Source organism: Spermophilus citellus, assembly GCF_964194105.1.
Source record: "Spermophilus citellus genome assembly, chromosome: 10".
Lineage (NCBI taxonomy): Eukaryota > Metazoa > Chordata > Mammalia > Rodentia > Sciuridae > Spermophilus > Spermophilus citellus.
Genome location: NC_138197.1, coordinates 61,477,905 through 61,494,234, shown reverse-complemented (window position 1 = coordinate 61,494,234; position 16,330 = coordinate 61,477,905). Strand labels below are relative to the sequence as shown.

General features: G+C 33.2%; 1 protein-coding gene across 1 annotated transcript in view; it reads right to left on the bottom strand.

Moving 5' to 3' along the window:
- The window catches only part of CNTN1 (contactin 1), a 353,521-nt gene that overhangs the window by 152,104 nt on the left and 185,087 nt on the right, over nucleotides 1-16,330 (bottom strand). Inside the window, exons 3-5 of the mRNA XM_081311864.1 lie at nucleotides 13,059-13,211; nucleotides 11,533-11,565; nucleotides 2,171-2,303 (exon numbers count right to left, since the gene is read on the bottom strand). Coding sequence (XP_081167990.1) covers nucleotides 2,171-2,303; nucleotides 11,533-11,565; nucleotides 13,059-13,119 — 227 coding nt within the window. The 5' untranslated portion in view covers nucleotides 13,120-13,211. The remainder of the gene's footprint in view (nucleotides 1-2,170; nucleotides 2,304-11,532; nucleotides 11,566-13,058; nucleotides 13,212-16,330) is intronic.

Below are 16,330 nucleotides of genomic sequence, written 5' to 3'. Positions count from 1 at the left end.
TAAATAGTAGAGCCTGTGGACACATCATTCATTGATGGCATATTTTTGATAAGCAAGAATCATGCCAAAACAGCCTTATGATTTTAGAACATCTTTTTTACTAAATCAAATGTACTAGAACATATTCAGTTATAATCTTTATAGTATAGGCGGTAATTTAAGAAACAAGCATAGAAAGCAATGCTTTTGCATTTTGAAAACCTACACAATTCCAACCCAAGGAATAAATGCGCCCCCTTCCTTCAGTTGATGGTAATATTGTCTCTACTCCAACCATGCAGTGCTGTTGCTTAGATTTTTCAAGGCAGTGAGTTTCCTTGTTGGACAGCTGCGACTATTGTGATTTCTCCTTCATTATATGGGCTCCACATTTCTGTTTATGGTCTTGGCTTCCTCCCTAGGGATCTGATTTTGCCAGTGATACAACCATTAAATTTTGCTGTTTGGGTAAGTTCACTGGTCTATTTTCAGAAACACACTATTGTTGCAATTCCTTTTGTACTGCTTTTAAATACAGCTTTTACTGTAGTGCTTGTTGCTTTAGGGGTAGGGGGGATATAACGGAGGCCTCAAGGCTAAAAAGTGGGAGATAAAGTTCCCTGTTGTAACTTTTCCCTCTCGGGATATTGCCATGAATAACATATTATCATGGAACATGCTACAAATATAAAACTACTATGTGAATGACAGATTGTCTGATTACCAAGGTTAGTATGACTTGCTGAGAATACTAAATGAATTTAAAAACTGCCAGTGTTCTTTTCCATGAGACTAATTACATCATATATTTTTCTTTTTCTCTTTCGCTTCATTGCTTCTTTATTGATTTGTTTTTATGTTTTGTGGTTAAATGCGGACTGTCTTCACAAATAGCATTAAACATCTACCTGGCTGCTCCAGCTACATTCATAAAGGTCAAGGCAACCTGGGTTTCAGTGCAGGGGCAGCTTACAGGAGGGAGGTGGTGATACTGAGGGGCACAGGGCACACAGCAAGAAATGTAACAAGAAACATAACCCTGCCCGTGTTGTGTTTCTAGAACACTGAGAACAGCCCTTCTATCTTGTTGACTCCATTCTAGTCTGGAAGTTGATTTGCCAAGGTTTCTTGTAAGACTGTCCAGGAAAGAGTGTCACAGAATAAGCATAATTGAAATAGCTTTTAAGATTCTATCAATGTATCTAAATAGATAAATACTAAAAAATTATAGGCTTCTTTGGAAGTCATAAAACTTGTGTTTTCATCCTGGATCTGTGGTTTCCTAACTCAAAACCAAGTCAATTTACTTACAGAGGATTTAGCTTCTTTTCCTGTAAAATAGTCTTGGGTTTGATCTCCTCTACAGTTCCTACTAACTATACTAGTCCATGACAAGGACTATGTGCAATGTGCATAGACTTCCCTTATATATAGCTTAAGGGTAGCAATAAGTCTAGCCCATCAACTATTTTACAACAAATTGTATTTATATTGTACTCTCGTGCATGAAATTGAAACAATAAAAATAATTTCAAAGGTATGGTGATTTTATGTCTAAATTCATATTTTAAGAATAATTTTGTAATTATAGCCAGTGGCAAGAAAAAAAATGAGTTCAATTAGAATTAAATGAGGGAAAGGGGATATTTTCTTTGATATTAACTTTTTATAACAATAGAAAGTTATTTTTCTATCCAGGAATAAGTGTCTACTATTAAAATTAGGGTTGTTGAGTGACAACCTTCAATTAAGTTGGTTGATATTAACCCAGTTCAGCCCCTAATTTTCCCATCAATCACCTGCTTTATCTTCATGGAACCATTTCAAGTGAAATTCAAATCCATTAGTATCTAGTTAATTTCTGAATCTTATTATTTGCATCAGACTAGAAACTGCTAGCATTTTTCTCTGAACTACTTAAAGCAGGAAAACCCACTGTAACTTTTTTTAAAGTTATTTTTAATATCATAAATATGTAACTCGGAAAAACTAAAGGGATACATCTAAATAGATTGTCTAATAGGTAAGATTATTTAAGAAATTAGTTCTGTTATCTGGAATATAGATTTGAGAGTATTGAAAAAGTAAGGCTTTCTAGAATTATCTATGCAAGCTGTATAAATTTAGTTAACGTAGAAATATCATCCATCATTTACAGTTATGACTTTTTCAGGACAATGAGACACATTACTTGTAAACTGGAAAAGGGCTGGCTCGTGCCCTACAGTTTAGTGAAACTTTTCCTTCCAGTGATTCTTCTGGATAAATGGTATTGATTGGTTGCTCCTCAAAAATTGGTCCAAATCCTTTGTCCTCCTCAGAAACTGCAAGAAAAATAAAATTATTTTATATGTCAAGGAAAATCTGGATATACAGAAAAAGGTTATTTTAAAAAATGTCAGAAACACATCTCCCTTTTAATTCAAAACAAAGATATTACCTCCATGATTCTGATTAAAACATTCAGTTCTGTATTCAAAATTTTCTCCTATCCATCCCACATCATTTTCCTAAAAGTACATGATGATTTCATGCTTAACTACTTCCAGTTCCTCATGCCATGCTTTCATGCCCTTGGCCTTTCCATATGCTTTGCCTCTTTCTAGAATCACCACTACACTCTTCTGCTAAAATTTATATGGTCCTTTGTAATCTGATCATGAAGTTAGTTCCTTCAGGAAGCTATCTTCAGTAAGGGTACGTAGCACACCCAACGTAATTCTTAAAGGCAACTTTCCATCCCATTAGATGGTCAGTGCTTGGTGGCTATGTCTTTAATCTCCATATACCACATAGGTGGCTATGTCTTTAATCTCTGTATACCAGTTTCCTATCTTGGTGTGTGTCTGCATGGAATACAGAGGTGCTTTAAAAGTTTGTTACAAGAGAACAAATAAATTTCTAGAAGCTCTAGGTAATTAGTCTCTTTTCTATTCCCTATTTATATATTTCCTAAACATGTGACCATCACTGGTACTCAGCAACATTTAGAACAACTCAAAAACAAATCACTTGAGTACAAGGTCTGATCAACTGGTTTGAAATTCATCACAACATCAATATTGTGAAGAAAGTGTTCCCAGCACTCTGTCCTCTCTGGAAGGAAAGGTAACAATGCACAGCAGGATGAAGAGAAGGGGCTCACATGTCACCATTGTTGCAGCATTGGCACTGCACAGCTCAAGGCCCTATTGATCTGATCACTACATACTGATCTATGTGGCTAGAAAGGGGGAATATTCTTATATAGGGTTACTGAAATGTCTCTTCTACTTCAAAGACATAGTTTATTCCTCCAGTTTATTTTTTAAGAGAGTTTAAGGCAAATGCCATGCTGGCTTTTTATCTTCTCTAACATCAACCTTGAAGAGATATGTTCCAACTTACTTTAACATACGGTTTATTTATGTCACTTAATTTTTGTCACATACCATATATCCATGTGCCATTAGACAAATTATTTAATCTAAGTCTCAATATCACCTTTATAAAAGATGAATCATGAAGTCTATCTCATAGGATTATTATCACAATTATTTTGAGACATGCATGGAAGACAGTAGTGTACCTACCTGGCACATCATTAGTAATCAATAAATACTTATTATACAAAAAATTGTTATAAACTTACCAACACTTTCAAATATTAATTCACATTTTTATGTATATCAATTCTCAGAAAAGTCACAAGGCTCCAAAAAGACAGAGCCAACTTGTACTCAGTCTTATACTACAGCTGTGGTGCTATTAGTATAGCACTAATGTGGTGTAGTCTTGGACACTCAATACAAACTCCTTAAGGTAGTTTCTTCTACTAGGAAGCATTAATTTTTCTAAACTAACTCAAAAATTTTCAAAGAGAGTTGCCTCATTTTTAGCTGAAATGCCCAAATTGCCATTCAAGAATTTATAGACCTCAGCCACATTTCATAACCACCATAACTATTTCAGATAGCCACTAAATTGCTCAGGGGACCTGGAATTTATCTACATCAATTCACTTTTCTAGTTGTTGTCTTATGCAAGCTACTTGTACTACATGGCTTATACATTTATAAAGAAAAGAATAAGGGCAAAAGTCCTTGAGACCCCATGGGCCTACCATAATGATAAATAAGATCATGAATGCAAGGGATTCACAGAAGCCTTCTTTGAAAGTGCTGACTCTAGTTCCACATCCTTCTTGAGGTTGAGAAAACCAGGAAAAAAAAATATATATATAAAGCACTTTCTGCTTCACTTCTAATAATTTTACTGATGATGCCCTCTACTTTCTGGCCTTTCAGAATTTAACAGCAAACCAGGGGAAAATGAGAAATGAATCCAAATCCCTGACGACTAGAGACTTTCATTTTGTACCTAGGGTCTAGAGTTTCCAATCTTTGAGAGAAATGACCTTGTGCTTATCTATGATAAAAGTCATGCTATTTTTCTTCCCATGTGGACAATTGCATAAGCACTTCCTTGAGTCTCTCCCAATTGCACAGCTTTTCTAACTGGAACAATTTAGTAATACCTGCTGTTTTGGAGACCCTGCTTTTATTCCCAATGCAAATAATAAAAATTCTCAAAAAGATAAAAAGAAAAGTGCCCTTTTATCAGTATATTTAGGTTCTCTTTTTGAGGGCAAAATGATTTCTATTTCCACTTTACCCTTTGATAAAGCAATTTCAGTGTGAATTATTTCAAAATCCTATTACATATTTAGAAAACTAAAAATAAATATTTTTAGTGAGTAAAATGTTCATAATTATATTTTAAGTAAACTGCATTTAATTACATATTATTTAATGATGTCATTAAAATTACCAGTAGACAAGATCATCAATTTTTTAAAAAATTTTTTATTTATATACGAGAACGGAATGCATTACAATTCTTATTACCTATATAGAGCACAATTTTTCATATCTCTGGTTGTATACATAATATATTCACACCAATTTGGGTCTTCATACCTGTACTTTGGATAATAATGATCAAAGGACTTTAAAAAACAGCATACTACAGGAACATCAGCCACATCAATGTTTATAGCAGCACAATTCACAATAGCTAAACTGTGGAACCAACCTAGATGCCCTTCAATAGATGAATGGATATTAAAAAGTGTGGCATATATACACAATGGAATATTACTCAGCAATAAAAGAGAATAAAATCATGGCATTTACAAGATCATCAATTTTAAGAAGAAATGGATGTGTGGTGTGGTTATGCCTATAATGTACACCTAGGATCACTGACCTGCACTGGAATAGATCTTGAATTTCTGCTACCTACAACAATGCTAGAATAAGGATTTCAGATGGTTGCCTTAGGAACTAGTTTTATGAACTTCAGGTTAGTGTCCTTAGTCCAGTTGATGATCTAGTCTTGGGTACAGCAATGAGTTTTAGACACAATGCCAAGAGATAATCCATGAAAGGAAAAAGTTGGATAGGTTGGATATTATTGGAAATCAAAACTTCAGCTCTGTGAAAGCCACTGTTAAGAGAATCTCAGGTCTTTGGTGTCAGATGATTTTCCTTTGTTTGGACTTTCTCATAGTTACATTCTATAAGCAACAAATTGGAGAAACTTTTATCTAACTGAATATCTTATTTAATAATGGGGAATATAGTAGTGATTGCATAAGACTTCATAAAATTTAAACTAGAAAGAAATGGATGTGTGATGAAATTATGCAAGTAATGTAAACAGAAGACCACTGATCTGCAGGAGAGCAAGAAACAGGGATTATGTCTAAAACAGAAGCTAAGATTATTTTTAAAATATACTCCCCTTTCCTACTGGATAGATGATCCTAAAGAGAAGCATCAACTTCTCAAGCTAATTGAGGATTTTAACACTTTAAATCACTTTTTCTTTTGAAGTATTCTTCATGTGGACTCATTGATTTTCTAACACAGGACTGTCATAAGTCTATAGTGAAGTATCTTTCTTAAATTTTATCAAATATTAAAAAGAAAATAATAATTTATGCATTTTTTGCAGAAAATTTACAAGTGTGAGTAATAGGCAAGTGCTTTTTCTTTGGTGCAATTTTCAGTCTAAAAATTAATTTGATCAGTCAATTGTAGAATCAAAAATATGACTGCTTCATTTCTCACTATGTGGAGATGGTCCTCTATAATCCTGTTATTCCACTTTATTTCTAGAGATTGAAACTAAAATAAAATTTGTGCTGGAGAGTTATTTTTATTCACTTCATACCCACACTGAAACAAATTTCAATTCTCATTCTGAAATATGTCACCTCAATCTGTTAGTTATTAAACATAATTTTACATAAGTATGCTGTAAGAAGAGTCTCAGAAAAATCTATTAGAAAAAAAGCAATGGCATAAAAAATTGAAGAGAGTCTAATATTGGAATTTTTACAATATTTACAATATCACAATCATTATAGGGTGGGGCACAAGCTCTCTTGAAATACAATAACCTCTCTAAGTTAGGGAATATTTAAGTTGTCTCAAAGCATATTTCTATATAGTACAGATCCTTGTCATCACTGCTAACCATTCACTACTTATAAAAGAATAAAGATGCTTTATGTATAGGGCTTGGCTTTGAAAACTTTGGTGTACAGTCTTTTACAGTCATGATTAATAAATAACCCTGTGATAGTTTATCACAAACAAAAATGCAAACTGTGCAAAAATACAGTTTGAAATTCAGAATGATAACTAGGGTCAGGTTAAGAGAAAGTTTAAATGGACTAAATTCTCCTCTGCTTGGCTTTACCTGCCCCAGCAGAGCCTATTACATCTCAATAGCCACTTCTTGGATCAATGTCCATTTCTGAAATATATAGACTTTTTGTGATTTACACAACTGGCTTGGCATCTTCCCACAGCTACCTAAGATCTGCCTTCATCCTCAGATTTAGCATGTGACAAATGATGCACCTTCTTCAGGAAACCAGACTATCTCAGGCTATTCCTAGTCTAGTTTTTCTCTTTTTGGTGAGGTATTTCAGAGATACACATTGGTCCAGGAAGTGGCAATTGAGATGTGATAGGCTTTGCTTGGGCAGGTAAAGCCAAGCAAAGGAGAATTTAGTCTGTTTAAACTTTCTGTTAATCTGACCCTAGTTGTCAATCTGAATTTCAAACTGTACTTTTTCACAGTTTGCATTTTTGTTTGTGATAAACTACTGCAGCATTACCTGTTACTCATGACTCTAAAAGACTGTGTATCAAAGTTTTCAAATAAAATAAAATAAAATACAAAATGGGGCTGGGGATGTAGTTCAGTGGGCGACAGGGTCTCACTTAGTTACTTAGAGCCTCACTTTTCCTGAGGCTAGCTTTGACCTCACAATCCTTCTGTCTCAACCTCCTAAACTGCTGGGATTACAGGCATGTACCACCGCACTTGGTCTCCTAGTCTATATTGATAAATGGAGCTATGAGTGACCTATCACAAATATAAAATAGTGATAATCGCTGTAAAATATCACTCATATAAAAACGTACCAAAAACAATGCTATAATAACCATTGTAAGTCTAATTGAAACAATATCCAGGAAATTTGGGTGCAAATGCTATAAAGACATGGGAAATTCCCTGTCTGCCCTCCCTCCAACAAAGACATAAAAATAATTTTTTAAATATTAGCTTTGTATACGATAGATTTCTATCAAGATGCAAAGTATAAATTATAGATTATTCCACATGCTAATTCTTATGAAATAAATACTACTGTTTTATTTCTTTACATTTTTTGTCACTGAATTATAAAGAAACTTAAAAGTGTTTATTTTTATTTTTTGGCTAGTCTCCATGGAAGTTGGTCCTGAAATAGCTGCAGGTTATTTTTTATTTCTTTCTGATAGAAAGGTCAATGCAAATGACAAATGAAAAAGGATCTAAAATAAGCAGTTACTTTCAAATGATATTATTATTAGTAGTATGTACGTGTGTGTGTGTTAGTCAGTTTTTTTGTCACTGAAGCCAAAATTCCTGACAAGAACAACTTAGAGGAGGAAAAGTTTATTTGGGTTTTCATGGTTTCATAGGTTCAGTCCATGGTCAGTTGAATCCATTACTCTGGGTCTGAGTGAGCAAGAGCATCATGGCAGAAGGGTGTAGCAGAAGAAAACTGCTCAGCTCATAGAGCCTACAAGCAAAGCGAGGCACCAAAATATAAACCCTGAAGGCATGACCCCAGTGAATCACTGTTTCCAGCCATGCCTCCCTGCCTACACTTATCACCCACTAAATTCATTTCAATTATTAATCCATCAAATGGATTGACGCACTGATTATACTTCAGATCTCATAATGTAACAATAAGCTTTTGGGGGACATCTCACATCGAAACCATACTTGTGTGTGAGTGTATGTGTGTGTGTGTGTGTGTGTGTGTGTGTATGTAAAAGACAGAGAAAGCAAGCAAGAGAAGGAGAACAGAGATACTGGAGATTGAACCTAGGCTCACTCTACCCAGCCCTTTTTTAAAATTGTGAGATAGGGTCTTGCTAAGTTGCCCAGGCTGACCTGGAACTTGCAATCCTTCTGCCTCAGCCTCCCAAATAGTTGGGATTACACATGTGCATCACCTCACACATCTCAAATGATTTAAATATCTGAGCATTACAAGTTGGCTTTATGCAACTTGATTGTATTCATTCTCTTATTCTCTTGGTTATATTCATTTATTCCACTCAATATGTTCATTCATGGCATTTTTGCAAAACATGAAAACTTTGAAAAAAACAATTAAAAGACATGAGGAATCATGAAGTTGGTTCTGATGGTTTTATTATATTTCATGACTTTAAATTTTAGCATAGATAAGTTTTGGGTATTAAAAAACATTTTTAGGGGCTGGGGATGTGGCTCAAGCGGTAGCGCGCTCGCCTGGCATGAGTGCGGCCCGGGTTCGATCCTCAGCACCACATACCAACAAAGATGTTGTGTCCGCCGAGAACTAAGAAAAAATAAATAAGTATTAAAAATTCTCTCTCTCTCTCTCTCTCTCTCTCTGTCCCCCTCTCTCTCACTCTCTCTTTAAAAAAAAAAAAAATTTTAAAAATGGGGGCAGTTAGCGTTCTTAGTGCCTATCAGCTAGTGGTTAAATTATCTTGGGAACATCTGAACACTTCATAATTCTTTTCTTCAGAGATTCACAATACTTTTTATTAGGGCAATACTATAGGTTGAATTATATTTCCCCTTCTTCCTCTAAAAATTATATGTCCTAACTCCCGGTTATCCAAATACAATCTTATTTGGAAATAGGGTCTTTATAGAGGGAATCAAGTTTAAATGGGGTCATTAGGTAAACCCTGATTCAATAAGTCCAGTACCTAATGAAAGAGGAAACTTAGATGCAGAGATGGAGGTTCACCCAGGGAAGATTATGTGAGGAGAGGGAGGGGTAACATCCTGTGAAGTTTGAGGCAGACATTGGAATTTTGCTGCCATAAGCAAAGGGCTACCAGAAGCTGGAAGGGACAGGAAGGAAATGTTCTCTTTAGGTGCCAGAGAGGACATGGCCCTCTGACACCTTGATTATGAGCACCTCCAGGACTTTGAGACAACAAGTTTCTGTTCTTGGTCATCTAATTTGTGGAATATACTTATGACAGCCCTAAAAATACTAATATATATTATTTTTAGTATATAAGTAGTATAACATTATTTAAAATTAATAAAAACTTTAATTTACAGTTTTTCTCAAATTTATTCGACAATAAAGTCCTTTTTAATGAAACTTCTACTAACATTCCACAGAACACTATAGGTATAGTTGTTTTTTTTTTTTAAATACTCTTAACTTTTATCTGTATTTGGTTCTCTATTTAGAATTAATTCTACTTCTTACATTTAAAATACTTCAAGCTTTTCTTACTTAGCCTCTTTGTCATTAAATATCTTTTTACTTATTCTAATTTATTATATATGACAGCAGAATGCATTACAATTCATATTACACATATAGAACACAATTTTTCATATCTCTGGTTGTACACAAAGCAGAGTTACACCATTCCATTCGTGTGTTCATACATGTACTGAGGTTCATGATGCCCATCTCATTCCAACATCTTTCCTACTCCCATGCCCCCTCCTTTCCCCTCCCACCCTTTGTCCTATCTAGTGTTCATCTAATCCTCTAATGTTCCCCTGCCCCCAACCCCATCATGAATCAACATCCTTATATCAGAGATAATATTTGACATTTTTTTTTGGATTAGCTAACTTCATTTAGCATTATATTTTCCAACTCCATTGATTTACCTGAAAATGTCATGTTTTTATTCTCTTTTAATGCTGAATAATATTCCATTGTATATATATGCCACATTTTCTTTATGCATTCATCTACTTAAGGGCATCTAGGTTGCTTCCACAGTTTAGCTATTGTGAATTGTGCTGGTATAAACATTGATGTGACTGTGTACCTCTAGTATGCTATTTTTAAGCCCTTTGGTTAGTAGATATATCTTAAATATATCATAATTCTACAAATTATCCTTTTAAAACATTGATCACACTTTTTCTTATAAAACAGTATCTTATTTCCGACTATATGATAAGAGTCTTAAGTCAAGGAACATATAAAACTCATCCTTATTCAGCCTACTTGTAATGATTACCAATTGACAAGATATGAACAGAAATAGCTTTGATAGAATTTGGACCAAGAATTTCTTGTCCTTTGATACCACACATGGAAGTTCTTTTCCTTCAAACTGACATGGCATCCTTGATTTGGCATGCGAGTTGTAGCACTGGTTGCTGAGATTCTTTCTGATTTTTCAATCTCCTATCATCACATAGTGGCTTTTTTAAGTTACCAGCTTAAATGTGTTCATTAAGCACATATCATGCCAGTCACTATGCTACAAGCTATCACTGCAAAACTTTTTCAGTACTCACAACAATTCTGATTTTTACATGGTAGAAAATTGAGGCGAATGAAAGTAAAATAATTTACACAAAAAAATTCAGAAGATCAGCTAGTGAGAACTAGGCTGCAAAGTCAGGTTGGTCTTATTCTAGACTCTGATTTTTTTTTTCGTAGTATACCATGCTGCCTCTATTTCTGCAATAACTGTTAAAAAGTCAAAGTAGAATCCAAAGTAGCAGGATTGCCCTTTGTTCAATACATCTTGAACAATAAATTTTGCAACATATCTAGGTTCCTAAGTAAACCATATCTTAAGGTTCCAACTTGACCAACTTTCATTTTCTCTCTTGTAGCAATGCAAGCAGTTTTCAAAAATAAGTAAGACAGCTACGGTATTTAAAGTATTGCTTCAAATTGTAGTAGCATAGCATTGTCACAAAGCATGTATGGAGAGAAAACAGGCCACATTGGATATTTCCCATCTGCCACAATCCTATTTGTGATTTAATCACTTTGCCAATTGAACAAGTTGCCTTATTATCTCATAAAAACCATCATAAAAGTTTCCTAAGTTATTAAAATTTTAAAAAATTGCTTTCAAGTTTAGAGAGGTAATAACACAAAGCAGAAATAAAGTGTGATTCAAGTGAGAAAAGCTATTAAAAGGGTTTTCCCTTTCATCAACTTACCTCCATGGCCATACCTTCTGTGCCATGTAAACTCTAAAACAAAAAGAAAAAACAATTTTGACCTAAAGCAATTCTTTGAGTTGTGGTTTCAAACATTATTTAAATAACTGAGATGCTAGTTAATGACATTGATGAATCAGTCTTTCACCTTTAAGACAGAAGTATCTCTACATCAGTACAAATGTTTTATTCTTATCCTTACATTTATAGTTGCAGCAAAGTTTTAATCAATAAAATTAATATAAATTTTTGGTCCTAACAAGATAATTTTTATTTCACCCATATAAATAAAACTTTGAAATAATAATATTTCCATTTTTTTCTGGATTGTATTTATATTACATATGTGTATACATATTATATATGCAATTATTTGTATGCATGTGTGTATAATTATTATACCTATAAAAATACATAGTTATCAATGTCATTAAAATTCTTAAGTAATAATAAAACTCTTTTTTTTGGATTATGGAGTCAGCATAATAAAAATTACCACCCAAAATAAAATACCATCTTTATTTCCTTAAAAATATGTTAAGAATAGGATAGAATGTTTCTCAGTTTTATCATTCAAGCAATCAGTAAAGGTTGATGTAAAAGGAAGAGACAGCAATGACTTGAACTTCAGCAACTCAATGAGTCTGTGCTGAGTTAAGGTTATTGAGATGAAGGTATCAGAAAGACTGATTGTTAGAAAATACTAATTTCAGATACAAATATGATGCATCTTTCTTTGAAGGAAATATCTCTGAGTGGTTCATATTTGTCTTCAAATGACAGACCTATAATATTTTTCCTAAAAATTGGAACACTCTCACAACTATTTTGGTATTGTGAATGTGCCTACATACATTGTAAATTATTTTCAACATTATTTACCTATGATTAACTAAAGTAGACAAATATATGTACAATTCAATATTGTGTTGGACCCACTCATAATCACTCTCAAGAAGTGACTATTAATTTACAGAAACTTTATGAATCATTTGTTAAACACATAATTAACATTTATATTATTATTAAATTACAAATAAATAAATTATATTAAAAACAAAGGGAACACATGTTTAAAATCATTACTTTAAAAATATTTTAACTGCATTTCACTGTTGAATTTATTTAAGTATATCACTATCTGGATGGTGAAAATAATCATTTAATAATGAACTAGACACATCATTTCCAAATTAAATGACAATAAGTTGAAACTGACCATCCTGAGAAGATTTACTCTCAGGAATAGACAAATGCTTCATGCCAGGAATCCCTCCCCTTAGATATTCAAATTTTAAACAGTTACCATCACATTACCACATGAGGTAACAAAATCCTATCAATTTTAATTGAAAGCAAAATTTTTAAAAAATAGGGCTAACCCTAACATTACATTTATTTACTTCTATGAACCAGAAGTCAAAAGAAAACATTAATTTTATCTTCATACAAGCAATTTAGTGAAATGCAAAACATATGGATTATGTGGGCATAATTTATGGAAAATATACAAAGGATGTTCTTACCTGATAGACAGGTTGTAAAAGAGATTATCATCAGATGACTGACCAGCAACCACATTTTCATCTTGTGTTTAATAGAAATTCGTTCAATTTTCCAAAAAAAGAAAAAGAAAATAAAAAGCTTTAGCTGTTTGGCAGTTGGGTAGTATTAAACACCTGCATGAAGAAAGGAGAAAAGAAATGGAAGGAGGGGAAGGGAAATGTAGGGGCAGGATTAGGAAGAAAGGAAAGAAGGAAAAAATATTTATCATTTGGGGCCAACAACATTGTTAATTCTATTTTATTTTGTACTTCTTTTTTGTAGAATAATTTTTAGCTTATTTAAGTACATCTGTAGACACTGTGGTAATGAAAAGAGTAGATTCAATATCACGGGGCTGACATCCAGTACTGACCCACCCTGGGCATAAGCAAGTCACTTAACAGGTGTGTGTTCGAGTTTCTTTGAACCACTGAATCCTTTCAACAAATAGTACAATTGTCAACGTTCCAATATCTATCATTTTTACTGAAAATTAAATTTAATTGAAGTGCTGATAGGAAGATTCATTTAAAGATGTATTTGTACTAAAGCTTTGTAAACACATAGGTATCATAGAGGGTGATATGTTAGTACTACCTGTTGGTGGTTTGTGAAGAATTTTTGCCACAGTGCTGATTTTTAATACAAAACATAATTAAGAATGCATTCATTCTTCCTTATAACTTTCACTTTCATTCATTCATTCAACAATTAGTAAATTACTCAGGTATGTCAGCAAAGACGAATCTAGTTCAACAATCAGATCTCTAAAAGTTAGGGAGACCTCTTTAAAGACAAGGAGACAAACTTAATAATGTAAACTAAGCTATAAAACTATGTAACTGTCTAATTAAAATATCTTGCTCTTACAAATTTTGCAAAAATCAATGAGCATGATTTAATGTCTTTTCAAATTGAAACTCTTGTTGGCTCCTACTGTTGAGATTTCACCCAGGGCCTTGGAATATCTTATGGAAATGAGGGGCCCAACAATTTAAGTTTTGTTAGCTGCATCTATGACTAAGCATATGGATAAGATGTGAATCAAGAGAAAGGCAGTTTCTTGGTCTGAAGAAGTTCCTAGGTCAGTGGAAATAGAGATAGGTACACAAGTCAGTATAATGAGATAATTATTTGGACTTGCATGCTATTAAATTTGAAAAATAATGTTAATCATTTTAATTGAAATCATTGTAAAGTACAGCACTATGAACATGTGCCCAAATGTGACAGGCAGGGCATGAAAGTGGAGATGCTGTACTCTAAGATTTAAGTCATTCAATTACTTTGTAAACCCATTTATTCCTGAGACTCCTTGAGAAAAATACATCCCCAGGCCATTAAGAAAAGACCTCTTCAGTAGGAGCCAACAAGATTTTCAATTTGAAAAGACACTGAATCATGTTTCAAGTGTTTTAAAATAGAATGACTGAAATCTCATGTCCTAGAAATGAGTACAAAACAGCAGGTAATATACAGCAAGAAATCATTCTAAAATAATAACTTAATCATGTAGCATTCAACATAGAAATATACTTGAGTATTATCCAAAAGAGCAAAAACAAAATTTTACTAATTGCTCATATTTCACTAACATGCTGAAGAGAAATATTGGGTCCAGTTAACTTAGTTATGATGGATTTTGAGAACCTTGATTTTCAAGAATTCTAACATTTTGCAAATGTTTACTGGTAGCACATGAGCCAGGATAAAATAATTTATTACATTCAGTATTTTGAAATTATTATTAACCTCCAATTATTAATCTATTTATATAAAAATTTGAATTGGATTCTTAAAGAACACAATGGAAATGGGTCAAATTTAAGCAGGAAATATTTAGAATATGAATGCAGAAAAAGTACCCCACAGATAATTTTTAATTGTTGATATTAATTTATGACCAATTTATTCCTCTTAGAGAGTCTGAGAAGATATGAACTATACATCTGTATAGAAAATATAAAATCTAGAATTTTTATTTTAGTTTTCTTTCACTAAGCAGGACTGACCAGAAAGAAAAATAAATAGTATAAGAAAGATGAAGAATGAAGAACAAATCTTTGGGTGCAGGAGAATCAATGAAATGACTTGTGGAAGGGTTAGCTTTTTATTTCAATGAAGCAGTGTATAATTTGTATCTAAATATAGACCTAGAGGAGAATAATTAGAATGTGTGCAGATTGGCTGTGTCTTTCTAAGCTTCTCAGACACACACAAATGTGCCCTTGAGCATTTTCTTGGTCCTTTGGTTTCTAACTCTTCCAGTTAGGTTATGCACAATAATGAGGACAACCTCCTTTCATGAAGAGAAAGGTAGAAAACACAAATAGTAACTCATGTAAAAACTGTTGCTTTATCAATAAAAAAAAAAAGTTGACTTGGACAACATATTGCAAAAAGTTACAAATCACAAAGCATGTACAGCTTAATGGCACCCAACAGTGATTACTGGGTTTTAAAAGTTCTAATTTATTTATTAATATACTATTTATTATCATTTAAAACTCTAAATGACTCTCACAGATATTCAAATTTAAGAGCAAGGGATCCTGTCGCAATTTGGGTATTGAGTGAAAAGGAAGTGCCAGTGACCAGAGAAAAAAAGGAAATAGAGGTGAAGAATGAAGTTCTAGACCTCTGAATGTGTCCTTGAGAGTTTTCATTCTGATGGTCTGTGACAGGGAGATTTACTCATTAATTTTATAGATAGTCTAAAAAAGTGGAGCAAGTCTTAAGAAAGATTGGTTGTGCTCACACAGAGCAAGTGATTTCAGGAAACTGAAAACAAAATACAGACCATTTCTTTTTAGGTCTAGCATGTTATTTAACACTTCCTTTCACAACAATCACAGTATGGGGGAACTTGTGCCATAAATAGTCAAAATAATCCAAGAGGAAGCCAGATAGATTTTGTCTAAATTTTACCCCAATAATTCTTTAGTTTGCAATTTGGGGCAAGTTACTCAAACTATGACTCTCATTTTCCTCACTTCTAAGATATAAAAAAAATGTCTATTTCCTAGGACTGCTATAAGGGTTACATGATAATTTGCCTGTGAGATATTTAGTATGGTTTTTTTTAGTAAATATTAGATTATTATTCTACTAGGCCATACACCTGTCAGGGCAGGGGATGTGTTTCTCATTCATTATTATGGCTGACATATATGTTAGCCATATATATGGCCCATTCATTCTTTCATTATGTATATTATATACCATTATTTCATGATATATACACATGAAATTG